This window comes from Musca domestica, unplaced genomic scaffold (genome assembly GCF_030504385.1).
Source record: "Musca domestica strain aabys unplaced genomic scaffold, Musca_domestica.polishedcontigs.V.1.1 19, whole genome shotgun sequence".
Taxonomy (NCBI): Eukaryota; Metazoa; Arthropoda; class Insecta; order Diptera; family Muscidae; genus Musca; species Musca domestica.
The window spans coordinates 10002955-10015569 of record NW_026712245.1 but is presented as its reverse complement, the minus strand read 5'-3'; the positions used below and the strand labels follow the sequence as shown (position 1 = coordinate 10015569).

Genomic DNA, 12615 nt, shown 5'->3' with positions numbered 1-12615 from the left:
TTATAACAGATCTTGTGTTGATGGAAATATTGGAAAGTCTGAAAGGAATTGGATATTAGTTTCGCATAAAAAAGTAAATTTCGCAGATAAAAGTATTGAAAATTTTAAACCTTTGTGGGGGAGGTACCGGAAGGAGTGGACCGATATATCCCATTTTTACAGCAGATATTGTGTTAGTAAAAATAATGTGAATCTCGCGTTTTATGAGCTTCTTGGATATTCAAAATTTGTACCCTTTGTGGGAGAGGTACCAGAAGGAGTGGACCGATATATAACATCCTCACAGAGGATCTTGTGTTAGTAGATATAATGCGATGTGTGAAATATGAAGAGAACCAGATGCTTATTTGGATTTTATAATCGTTTTGGGTATTCAATACTTTCACCCTTTGTGGGGGAGGTATCAGAAGGAAAGGTTCGATCTCTATTATCTTTATAGCATGGAAATATTGAGACGTACCAAGTCTGAATGGAGTCGGATGTTAAGTTCGCAGTTTATGAGCTTCATGGATATTCAAAATTTTGATTATTTGTGGGATGGGTACCAGAAGGAGTGGACCGATATATCCCATCAACACACCAGACCTTGGGTCAATAAAAAATATTGTGATGCGGGTAATTTGAAGACAATCGGACTTTTAGATCTCATTTTAAAAAAGTTATAATGATTAAAAATTTTTTGAAGTTATAATTATTAAAAATTTTCCCTGTGTGGGGGAGGTATTTGATGGAGTGGACCGATATTGTCCATTTTAACACCCGACCTAGTACTGATGCAAATATTGGGATTTGCAAAGTTGGAGCAAAATTGGATTATCCGTTGTCTTTCTGTGCAGTCTTTTTTTTTTTTTTTTTTTTTTGAAAATTATCGACCTTTTATGTGGGAGGTACCAGAAGGATATTGCCCATCTCCGAACTCGATCTAAATTTAATAAAAAATATTATGATGTACCAAGTGTGAACCAAATAGAATACTCCCTTAGAGAGTTATCCACGAAAGAGCTTGAAAAATGTTTGAATAACCAGATTTATATACCTGAATTCTTGAACCGAAAATTTGTGAAAAATATGAAAACACTTTTTGCGGACAGGAGGTACTTGAAAAAATATTTTTAAAAAGTTTTTATTGTTGGTCTGAAAGTTTTTCCTAAAATGGATTTTGTCCAAAGAAGCAGGGGGTCAAAAACCGTCATATGTATGAGACACATTTTCATCGGACCAAATGATACTCTGTACTGAGCCTCTGTAGCCATAAGGCATAAGGGAATAACTAATTGTGTTCAACTATTTAAATCTTTAAATATAAATTCAATTCATAGTCATTTCAAGTTCTATATCAGCATAAGATTATCAACCACGTAAAGTTCGCAAAATTCAACAGTATGTACAGTTAATGTTGAACAATGCATTTCCTTACAGCGTACGACCAATGTAAAATATTCACCAGAAAACAGGTGGAAATATAAGGCGTTGCATTGCCGTCCCTTTGCCCTTGCCTGGACAGCTTCCGTTTAAATATAAAAACCAGAAATGAATGATCCAAAATAAATAACCCCTCCAATTGTACTATAGATGTAGATGGAAGGGACATCACTTAAATGAAACAGGTTCTTAATGTGATCAAAATATTGAAATTGATTGCATTCTTGGTTACTGTAATTACATGGGTTGTCTGTTCGTTGCATTCCAACACAGTGGAGCAAATAGCTTAAATTACTTCAACACGAGGAATAGAAAAGAAAAAAAAAAACAATGCTATGAGCAGAAGATCAAAGAGCAGATCAAATACTTTATTCGATTGAGAATATTTATGGAACGTGAGCTATTGGGATGGTAGTAAATTTGTTATTTTGCCTAGGAAAGAGTATAATCTTGATACATTTCTGGTATATTTATACATTTCAGAAATATTGTATTTAAAAAATATAAAATAATTTGAAGCACCGCCACCTGCTGGTAAGACTTGTAACTTGGTATTTGTAACCAGAGCACAAATTTGATCGATTTTCTTGCGAAATACAAAGAGTGATCAAAGAGTTTACTTACTCTCCACTCATTTGTTTTATGTGGGAGTGCTTGCATATTACTCTGCTTTGAAAAAAAGTGTGGGAGTAAAAATACTATAAGAAATAGAGTATGAGTTTATTGAATATTTGAATAGAATATTTTTTTCTTTGCTGATACATACGTTTGTGTGTGTGTGTTTGGTAACAAACAGTTTTGACGTTGCATGCACCGGCAGATTTTGTGTACAAGACCACGAAAGTAAAAAAACTATCTTGTTTTATTGTGGTCAATGCTCATGCTAAGGAGTTTGTTATTGTTTCGCAGTGCAGCAGTGGGCAAAAAAAACACACATAATTACAAACAGGAAAACGGAATAACAAAAACTAAAAGAGTACTCTACAAGAACAGAATCTTTTCGATTTCGAGTGCATTTTACTTCCACTCGAAATCTAGCAAAGAACGCTTTTTCTTATTGGTGTGACATAAGAGTACTTCGAGCTAGTTTCACTCTTTACTGTGAGCTATGTTTGTAACTCGAACTGATCAGCTATCGCATTTGTCTTATCTCTTTCTCTATGAAATTATCTCTTTCTAAAAAAATTAAAATCCGTTAAATATTCTGTTGAAATCTTAAAAATGTAGCCGTTATATTAGCCGTTATATTAGGGTCTGTACGACGGCGTGGCAACTGTTGTCATAAGTCATTACAATATTCAAATTCGAAACTTGAAAAAAATCGGTGAATAATGTAGCTAAAATGATCAAAATACCGAATGCCGTTTTGGTTATGCCAAAACGTGGACCTGAACAGACAATTTTCTGTCACAGGCTGTAGTATCCATTACGAACTTTAAATACCAAATTTGAAACATTTCCAGTGAATAATGTCGCTTTTATCACCAAAATACCGAAAATAGGGAGATACCATTATATGGAGGCTATACCGTGGACTTACATGGCCCATTTTCAATACCAAAAGTCCTGCAGACATAAAATATATCTAAGTAAAATTTGATCAACCTACTTCATTTCGTTCGGAAGCTTCAGTGATTTCCACACACGGGCAAAAGGACAGACGAACGAACGTCGCTAAATCGACATAGAATTTTATGCTGATCAAGAATATATATATATTCCTTGTAGGGTCCAAAATGTATTTTTCGAGCTATTACAGACGCAATGACAAACTTAATATACCCTCCATACTATGGTGGAGGGTATAAAAATTATGGAATTAACCCTAACTATTTTGCAACAACAAAAAAACCTAAAATCATTAAATTTTGCAGGAGTCAGGGACTTTGAGAATGTATTATCTAGTAAAGTTTATAGAAATTGAAAAATTTCATATCATAACAAGCGTCATCTTAATTCCAATGCCTAGCAAATGAGCATTTCCCAGAGAAAAGTTTGCATAATATTAGAGCGGAGACAAGGACTAGTATTGTGCGGTATATAACAAATGTTTAAAAAGTACATTTTTTTAAAATTTTTTTGTGGACAAATCCGAATTTCGGAAAAATCTCTTAAAAATTATCTTTAAATATGACTGAATCTGTCACTATATTCGTTTTATAAAATACAATGTGTTGAGGCATTCCAATCGAAAATCAGTATACAATTTGTTCGAATTTTTCTTGAAGCATTTAGTGTAGGAACTCAGCTGTTACATGGATTAGATATTTAGATTTGCGACAATAAATTTGTCATACGAAGAGCATGATTTACATTATTGATTCAGTTTCACTTTTATTTGGTCTTATGGCGTATCGGAAATCACTTTTGTGGTTTATGTATGAGACACACTGTGCCACTTACATGCCCATCATTGCTTAAAGGGCTCGCTACGAATGTAGAACTTGTTTTCAGCGAAACAGGTTGAATAACTGTAATAAAACGAATCGAAATATTACAGCATAGTAGCGATGACCACTGGGTGAATACAGTATTACGAAGTTAAAAACGTGTTGTATAAATTTGTATACCAATTACAATTTGTGTTACAACCGGAATTATGAATCATTCATAAAAATATATGATAACATTTCAAGTTCAAAGATTCTATTCAATCTTTAGTTCTCCTATTTAATTTTAATTTTTCTTCATTTCTCCAGGCCCCAAACACTGTTCGCTGTTGAGGCTGTAAATGTCCTTGAAGCAAAAGCTTCCTGACTGAAAAAAAAAACTTGGGCTGCCTAGCAAAAATCTTCCACATCCTTTGTTCGGGATGCTGGGCACAATTCTTATAAATATGAGATCCATTTTAAAACAACTAGTCAGTCTATGTCTATACCGGTCTAGAAGTGATTTAAGTTAAGCAGTGCATAATAAAATGAAAACGATTACATTTTTGTTAGTGTTTTCAATATCGGTGTCCTTTGTGTTGGCCCTTAAAGGTGATTACCGGATTTTGTCGCCTGTTTTAAGAAAATACTAAATGTGTCTTCCAACTTTTTTGTAGATATTTGTAAACTACCACCCGCCGACCGAGGACCATGTCGAGCATCCTCTCTGCGCTACACCTATCTGCCCGATTTCAATGAATGCATTCAATTTGCCTATGGCGGCTGTTTGGGAAATCAGAATAAATTCTTTAGCAAAAGAGATTGTGAAAAACGTTGCGTGGTCGAGATACAATATGAGAGAGAAGAAGTTACAGATGTGCCAGAGCAGATTCTAACGAATGATGATTCTCCGCTGGATTTTGAGAGTATTTCTTGAGTTGAATAAACAAAATAAATAAAGAAAATAAAATTAAAATTGGGAAAGAGTTTTAAATTGAATCAACAGCAGAGAGTAAAAAAAATTGGTTGGGTAGGAATTGAATGAAAATGCAATGAGGAACAAAGTTCGGGACATTGGAGCGCCATCTATTTTTGATGTTTTTAGTAGGCAATGCTAAAATACATATTGACTGCCTAGGCTAAGTAATTTTCGGCAAATTTCCTGCCCTCAATTAACCAACGAACAACTTCAAAAGAAAACAGTCGGTATGACTTCTATATTCATAAGTAAAGCCGGAATTTGGAAAGATACTAAGCTGAAGCCAAAACAAGTCTGCTACGACATCTACATTCAGGATTTCTAAAATAGAAAGCAAGATAGTTTAGAAGCGAAAAATTGTAACGATTACAAATTTTTGTAGAGAATTGGATATAATGCACGATTTGACAAAATTGAAAATAGGTTTTGAAACTTGATATATTGGTGTTGGCTTGTACAAAGCTTGAGGTAAGACGAGAATATTCAGAGTGAGATAAAAAAAAAACTGCAACAAAGTCAAACGCCATAATTTTTATATTTTCCTTTTTTAAATTTTATTGACTGAAAACAAAAAATACCGAATATAGCCTACGATTTTAGAATAAGTTTAGATTTTTTCGAATTGGTTAGCTTTGGCACGAATTATGGCCTTCAAGCGGCCAATGAAACAGTCACATGCTGCCCAATTGTTGCTGCGGTATTTTCGCCCATTCCTAGCGGAGGGCTTGCTTGAGGTGATCGACACTTTGGTATTTTTTAGTGCCAACCTTGCTTTCCAAAATACTCCAGACACAATAGGCCAACGGATTGGTATCCGGAGATTTTGGTGGCCATTGTGCGCTGGAAATGAAGCGAGGAACCTCATTTTGTAAACATTCTTGGGTGGCGCGTGCTGAGTGCTATGGTGCTGAGTCCTGTTGGAATGTCCAAGGTCTGCGGCCAAAATGTTTTCGTGCCCAAGGCTTTAATACACCCTCCATAATATGTTCATGATAATGTTCGGCATTTGATTAATATGAGCGGAGAGCAACCATCGGCTGTTATGGCGACCCACACCATCACCATGGCCGACGCTTGAGTTCTGGTGGCCAACCGAAGTTGCACATTTTCAGCTGACCTCTTTGGCAAGTAAACACGATCATTTTGTTTGTTTACAAACTGCTGGACAACGAATGTTTTCTCATCGGAGACGGAGAAAACCAAATTCGGCAGTTTACCACTTTCGGCCAAGCGAAGCAACTCTTTAGCTCTTTTGAGTCTATTTTCTTTCTTTTGCGGTGTAAGTTCTTGCACTTTTTAGAATTTTAATGGCTTTACCCCGAGATCATTTTTCAATATTTGCCGAATGGAATATTGCGTTATGTTCAGCTCACGAGCCATTTTTTAGCTACTGCAACGCGGGTTTCGATAAAATCGCTTCTTTATTTTTCGAACCATTTCTGCTAATGTTGCTGTTTTCTTCCCTCCACTTCTTTGACGTCGGGCTACGCTACCAGTAACGGAAGCACGGTAACGAGCGATGGTATGAGACACAAACGATTTATTTACATTTAAATGCTGGAGTGCTCTAACGATAGCCACTTGTGGTTTTCCAGCCAAATATAAAGAGATCACACTATCACGCTTGAATTACATTACGAATAATTTTTTTTCGGAAAAATTCTCACCAAAATTTTTTTGTGCGCTTGTAAATAATATAATGAGCTGTCACTGGAATAATTTTAACAGATGTCGGAGGAGTGGCTTAAAAATGACAACAGTCTGAAGTTGGTTGCAGTTTTTTTGACATCACCCTGTATAGCATTATATAAGTTCTAAAGGCATGCGCTTTGAGCGTTTTAGCAGAAATTCAACAGAAATTTAAGACGTATTGTCATAAAAAAGTTATCTTTCCTTAAATTTAGTTTACAGGCTTTGCGGACATACCTTTCCCTGGTATTGCAGGGTCTCAAGGGGTTAATTTCTTGGCAAAAAAAACAAAGTATTTGTTATTTTCCATAATATTCAAATTCAAAACTTTCACTATCATGACATAATGCCAAACTGCTTGTTACCATTTCTCCATGCAGAGGGCAGTGACCGTTCTTCCGATCACAAAACCAAAACCGGCTTCATTTATTTTTGTGAATTCGAATACCGATAATTAATTAAACGCCAAAGCAAGACAACAAAGTGTAGGTGATGTGTTGTCCATTGTCGATTTGCATATTCCATGTTTATAAATACGGCCAACATTCCATAGCCCTGCTTTATTTCTAGTTTGAAACTTCGACAAGATATTTGACAAAAATGAAATTGGTAGCTGTTTTATTGGCCCTCTGCCTGATGGTTTTGAGTGTGGCTGCAGCTAAAGATCGTAAGCTTTACTATTATTTATTTATTTATTTTTTTTTTTAATAATTCAGTTTAATTATTCACATATTTTTAGCTGCCTGTGATCAACCACCCATGGAAATCGGCCAATGTCGGGCTACGCAGAAACGTTTCACCTATGTGGCCAAATCCAATGAATGTGTCGCCTTCAATTACGGCGGTTGCCGCGGCAACGACAATAACTTTGCCACCAAAAGTGAATGTGAGAAAAAGTGCAAGCAATAAGTAAAGAAGTTGGAAAAGAAAAGAATTAATAAAATACAAGACATTGCTGTCGAAAACAACTGATGGGCAATATCACCAAAATAAGTCAATTATTTCAAGAAGAGGGGATTTCAGTGAACAAAACGATAGGAATTGAATCAGGAATAAGTGAAAAAATTTGTGTGGCTATTATTCATAAACATCAATATTTCCATGGTGAAATTTGTTCATAAAATTTTATTCTATATAAATGACTGACTGGGAATCAACATCCAGTAGAAACGGCTGAACCTAAAATCTCGAATTTTGAGCGAGGTCAGTTTTGGTGCGTAGGCGTTTGATAAGGCTGGACTTTTGGAAACTCGAACTAAATGTACTAAACATTAAATACTTTGTATTGGACAAACGGAGTGGGATAGAATTCTGAAATTTGGAATGAGAGTCACTGATGAAGAGCAGGATATTTGTTTTCGAACTTAAAGTTTACAAAAATTTACTCAACTTCTAAAATAGAACCATTTGGTATTATGTGAACGGAGAGAACTAAAAACTTAAAATTTGGTATGAGAATCAAGGTTAGAAGGTAAGTTTGTTTTGTTTAAAAAAAAAACAAGTGATTTTGAAAATGTGGACTAATTGTGCGAACTGTACTACATAGTACTAGATTTGTAAAATTTTGGTTTAGGGCGACCGTATAAAGCTGAAATTTTTTATTGGGTGGCTTTCACAAAAAGCATTATTGGGAAAGGGATTGGGTGAACAGAGAGTGCTTAAATTTTGTATTAGGGTCACTATTTATGTGTAGCCTGGACATATGAACTTTGTTTCGGAAATGTGTACTGTAATTGTAGGAAAACTACTGTAATTTATTATTGGGTGAAGGGATAGGGCAGAAATCCTCAAATTTGATATTGTTGGTATCTGGAATTGAGATATGGAGATGGTGGTAATAATTGTACGAAAAGTACTAAATGATACTAAATTTAGTATTGGATAAAGGAATAAAACTGAAATCCTAAAATTTTAATATATATGTCGCTGTGGGTGTAAGATATGAAGGTGGTTTTGCAAATGAGTATTATGATTTTATGAAAAGTACTGAATGGTACTATATTTGGTATTGGGTGAAGGGATAAACATACAATTCTGAATTTTTATAGTTAGATTACTGATGGCATTTGAGATTTGGGGGTGGTTTGAAACTGCGTCCAATATTTGTACAAAAAGGTGAGGGATACGGCTAGAGTCCTCAAATTTGATATTGAAGTTGGTATCTTGAATTGAGATATGGAAATTGTTTTGAAAACGTGTACTGTAACTGTACGACAAAAACTAAATGGTACTAAATTTAGTATTTGGCAAAGGGATAGAGCTGAAATCCTAAAATTTTATATGAATACTAGCTGAACCCGGTGCGCTTTGCTACCCCTTTTGATTTTATATGCATTCAAAATTTTATTTACGAATATATGTTGGTTAAAAAAAAAACAAATTTTAAAATTAAAAAAAATTATTGCACTACTTTAATGCGTAAATAACCAAAACCATTAGAAAAGCAGTAACATGACATACATACACAAAGGGTTTGTCCTTCGGATTTATTTATTTCATAGCAAATACCAAGCGTGCAGTAAACTGCAATCTTTTGAAGTTGAGTGGCATTTCTATTGCAATAAGTGAATTCGATATAGCAACATTCTTCGCCGTAATAAGCGTATTTCAAATCAATTGTTGCGTTGTTTTTTAGTGTTAGCCTAAGGCGTTGCGGGTCAATGGTTCTTATTAAAATCATATCCCAATCTGATCCGATTTAAATATAATTAAAAAAAAATACTTTTACACCCAACTTCATATTTCATTGAAATTGGTGCGTCAAATATGTGAAATCGGCCGATAATATATATATGGGAGCTATATCCAAATCTGAACCGATTTCAATATAATTTGGGAAATCAATTTTTTAGATAAAATCTATCACACGTTTCAAATTTCATTGAAATTGGGGATATGTTATATGATATGTACATATAAAATCTAAATTTTTGGGAGGTACCTCCGATTCTGATGCTATATCTCCAGTTCCAAGTGGAAATTCAAAAATGTGTATAGCCTATGTTACTTTCAGGCGATGTTGCAGTATATATGGAAATTTTCAGGAAAATCTATTCAGCGGTTTTCGAGTCCATAAATTACAAACAAACAAACAAACATACAAACATTTTCCTCTTTTATAGATATTGATTACTGCTGGTGTCTGTAGTTTAGTGAAGGGGTGATTTTTGAAAGGTCAAAAAGTACAAAATAATACTAAATTGAAGTGAATTGAATTGAAATTTGATATTGAGGTCATTGGTGGCTTTTAGGATTTAGATATGGCCAATTTTTATTATGAAAAGACTTTGAAATTTTATTGGCATGAAAAATTGGATTTGGAAACATTGTGAAGGGGTTTAACTAATATTATGTTCGGTAAACTTAAAAACGAAATATTTTGAAGACTTTTTGGTGCAAAAAGTCATCGTTTTTCGATTATCCTTTTCGACAAAGAAAAACTCAAATTTGAATAAAGCGATAAAAGCGAATTGGTGGAAGGAATCATGGTACAATAAGGAGGTAGAACAGCTTCGTAAACAGCCCAGAAATACAGCCCTAAGGCTATGCCCGCTTTTTGTCAGACTCATTCAAAATTATATACAACAAGTTGTTTTCATTTTTTTCTCTCAAAAATATCATTCAAACTGTTCAATCTTTCAATTTCATGGCTAAACTGGTTAATAGCTTTAATGTGCGAGCCCCAATCCAATCATTGGTTTTGAAAATATTTTATTTTAATTTTTCAAAACAATAAATACATACACAAAATTGGCAGAAGTGGGACACACTTAGAAAAAATTTTAATCAGCTGGTAGCTCTACCTTACCTTTTTATTGTACCATGGAAGGAATCTAAAATTGGACTTTTCGTTGGCGAAGCAGCGGGTAATTGAAAGGTTCCTTTATACTCAAGAAATTTCTTAGTTACCAACATTTATTTCAGATTGCGTTTTAATTTAAAACATAAACTGAGGAACTGGTAAGCGAGTAAGAGATTTACATCTGAATATCAAGTGATTCGAATTTTGAAATAATATTTCAAATTTTGTATAAGCAAGGTTACTCTCCGAGTCTCTTTTCACCCAACGCAAAACTGTGAAAGTTTTCTTTGGTAATCGGAAACTTGGCGTTAAGAATGCAAAACATGAAGACATTCTTAAGTTTTATTTGGCTGGAACCATCTCTACGTCAATATATCGATTTTTCCTTTTTGACAATTTTTCATTGAAATGTGAGAATTGAGAAACCTCTATCCCAAACATTGTAGTAAGTCTTTGAAAACTATGAACTACTAAACAGAGTATGACATGTGAACTATGCTTAGAACATCGACGTTAGGGACAAGTATATCTTATGCAAAATTTAGCTGATAGTTGACAAACCGTTAGATCGGTAGGACCAAGATTAAATAGCAGGACTAAAATCTTCAAAATGTTTGTCTTTTTTTGCAATTCCAGGAAAGGTGTGATACTTGTGCGGGTTTTTGGATGGTAAACGAACTTGTAGAATATAGAGCTCTGAATTTTCTTTAAATTGATATACAAACATAAATTTCAGATACCAGTTTTCGTGAGGTAAAAAACATCAAAATACCCAATATCGGGAGGCACCGTTATATAAGGGTTACATGGAAACCTGGAACTTCATAGATTATTTCTTACCATTCGAACTTTTAATACGAAATATCAAGCAATTGTATTTAAAATGATCAAAATATCCCCAAAAATTCTAACTTGGAGGAAATTCCGTTAAAAATATTTATACCTATAACAAACTTAGAATACATATAACGTTTTTATTTTAAACTAGAGCTTATTTCGGGATTTGTAACACTTAGCTAATGTTAGATTTTAAAGATAATTAGTTTTATCCTTTAGCCAAACGAATATGGTTTGATCATGCAAATGTTGCAGAATTGTGCAAAAATGTACAGATTTTAGAAGAATAGAAGCTTCGTCAGCTCCGTATACAAACAAGCTAAATGTTCGCATTTGGGACACAGAAACCCCGCACGCATTCATTGAAAAACCAATGCACCCTAAACGATTCACTTTTTGTTGGGAATTTTGGGCCAGAGGCCTAATTGGGCAATTTTTCTACGAAAATGAGCAAGGAATGGAGGCGTCATGTTGAACGAATTTTTTTTACAAAATTTGAAGAGGAATATATTAATTTCAACTGGACGGCGCTGTTTTATACCTTATGTCTGTTGGCCACCTCGGAGCCGCGATTTGACACCGCTGGACTATTATTTGTAGGGTTTCGTCAAAGATAGGTGTTACGCCGAAAAGTCAAAGACAATTGACGCTTTAAATGACAATGTTGGTTAATCCATTGGTGAAATTCAGCTGCAATGGTGTTGACTACAGTATGGCAAAATAAAAAAAAATCTGAAAAAATACTATGTAATATTTTTATAGCATTTCCAAAAACAAAAGTTGTATGGCGGAACCTGTATATAGGCAGTCAAGCGCCATAAAAATGAAACGGCTGATTTTTTGATTTTATATATTAGAAATAAGGCACGATACATGCATATCAATTTTCTATTTAATCTCAACGAACCACAACATTTAAGTGTGTATTACACTTCAAAATTAAACGATGCAATTGTACACCTCAGAACTCTTATCTCATATTTTTGTGGATTTCAGTATCAACATTTTTTCTATAAAAGCCTCAAAAAATTTAAATCCGCTTTATTTGAGTTAGTAATTTTAATCGACATAAAAAATGAAAATCTTTGCAATCCTCCTAATAGCCATTGCAGTTATTCTGCATTCCTCTGTGGCCCTTAAAAATAGTAAGTTACACTGAGAGTATCGAACATTTAGCATCGGATTTTAATACGATTTTGTATTAATTTTAGCCATTTGCGGCTTGGAACATTCCAAAACTACCAACAGTGCTGGTGCAAGCTGTTATGCCATGATTCCGTCTTGGAGTTACAACGCCGATGCCAAGGAGTGCATCCATTTCGTCTATGGCGGTTGCAACGGCAATGAGAATCGTTTCAGAACCAAAGAAGAGTGCCTCGAAATGTGCGCTGAGTGAAGATGTGATTTATTGTGGCAATTGAATTGTTTTTGAATGATTTTTAAAGGAACTCAAAATAAATGTCATCTATTTTTTATAAATTTGTGTTTTTTAAAAGAGCTGTAAAAAGAAAATAATT

The 12615-nt window shown here is 34.2% G+C and overlaps 3 protein-coding genes across 3 annotated transcripts; all 3 read left to right on the top strand.

The window, feature by feature from the left end:
• Positions 1–4219: 4219 nt before the first annotated feature.
• On the top strand, positions 4220–4728 carry LOC109612412 (kunitz-type serine protease inhibitor As-fr-19-like). Its single transcript, XM_020036453.2, has 2 exons — positions 4220–4403; positions 4469–4728. The coding sequence occupies exons 1-2, from the start codon at positions 4340–4342 to the stop codon at positions 4726–4728; spliced, it is 324 nt and encodes a 107-aa protein (XP_019892012.1). The 5' UTR covers positions 4220–4339.
• A 2233-nt stretch (positions 4729–6961) lies between these two features.
• Positions 6962–7433, top strand: LOC105261756 (kappaPI-actitoxin-Avd3c). Its single transcript, XM_011293835.3, has 2 exons — positions 6962–7126; positions 7199–7433. The coding sequence occupies exons 1-2, from the start codon at positions 7060–7062 to the stop codon at positions 7366–7368; spliced, it is 237 nt and encodes a 78-aa protein (XP_011292137.1). The 5' UTR covers positions 6962–7059; the 3' UTR covers positions 7369–7433.
• A 4650-nt stretch (positions 7434–12083) lies between these two features.
• Positions 12084–12577, top strand: LOC101892327 (male accessory gland serine protease inhibitor). The gene is made up of 2 exons (XM_005182622.4): positions 12084–12243; positions 12310–12577. Exons 1-2 carry the CDS (start codon positions 12174–12176, stop codon positions 12492–12494), a joined length of 255 nt encoding a protein of 84 aa, XP_005182679.1. The 5' UTR covers positions 12084–12173; the 3' UTR covers positions 12495–12577.
• Positions 12578–12615: the final 38 nt, after the last annotated feature.

What these genes read in the sequence shown, in the direction of transcription:
- LOC109612412 (XM_020036453.2), top strand. Translation starts at nt 4,340, where the DNA reads ATGAAAACGATTACATTTTTGTTAGTGTTTTCAATATCGGTGTCCTTT. An exon ending in CTTTGTGTTGGCCCTTAAAG is followed by an intron (nt 4,404 to 4,468) that starts GTGATTACCGGA and finishes ACTTTTTTGTAG; the next exon opens with ATATTTGTAAACTACCACCC.
- LOC105261756 (XM_011293835.3), top strand. Translation starts at nt 7,060, where the DNA reads ATGAAATTGGTAGCTGTTTTATTGGCCCTCTGCCTGATGGTTTTGAGT. An exon ending in TGTGGCTGCAGCTAAAGATC is followed by an intron (nt 7,127 to 7,198) that starts GTAAGCTTTACT and finishes ACATATTTTTAG; the next exon opens with CTGCCTGTGATCAACCACCC.
- LOC101892327 (XM_005182622.4), top strand. Translation starts at nt 12,174, where the DNA reads ATGAAAATCTTTGCAATCCTCCTAATAGCCATTGCAGTTATTCTGCAT. An exon ending in CTCTGTGGCCCTTAAAAATA is followed by an intron (nt 12,244 to 12,309) that starts GTAAGTTACACT and finishes TATTAATTTTAG; the next exon opens with CCATTTGCGGCTTGGAACAT.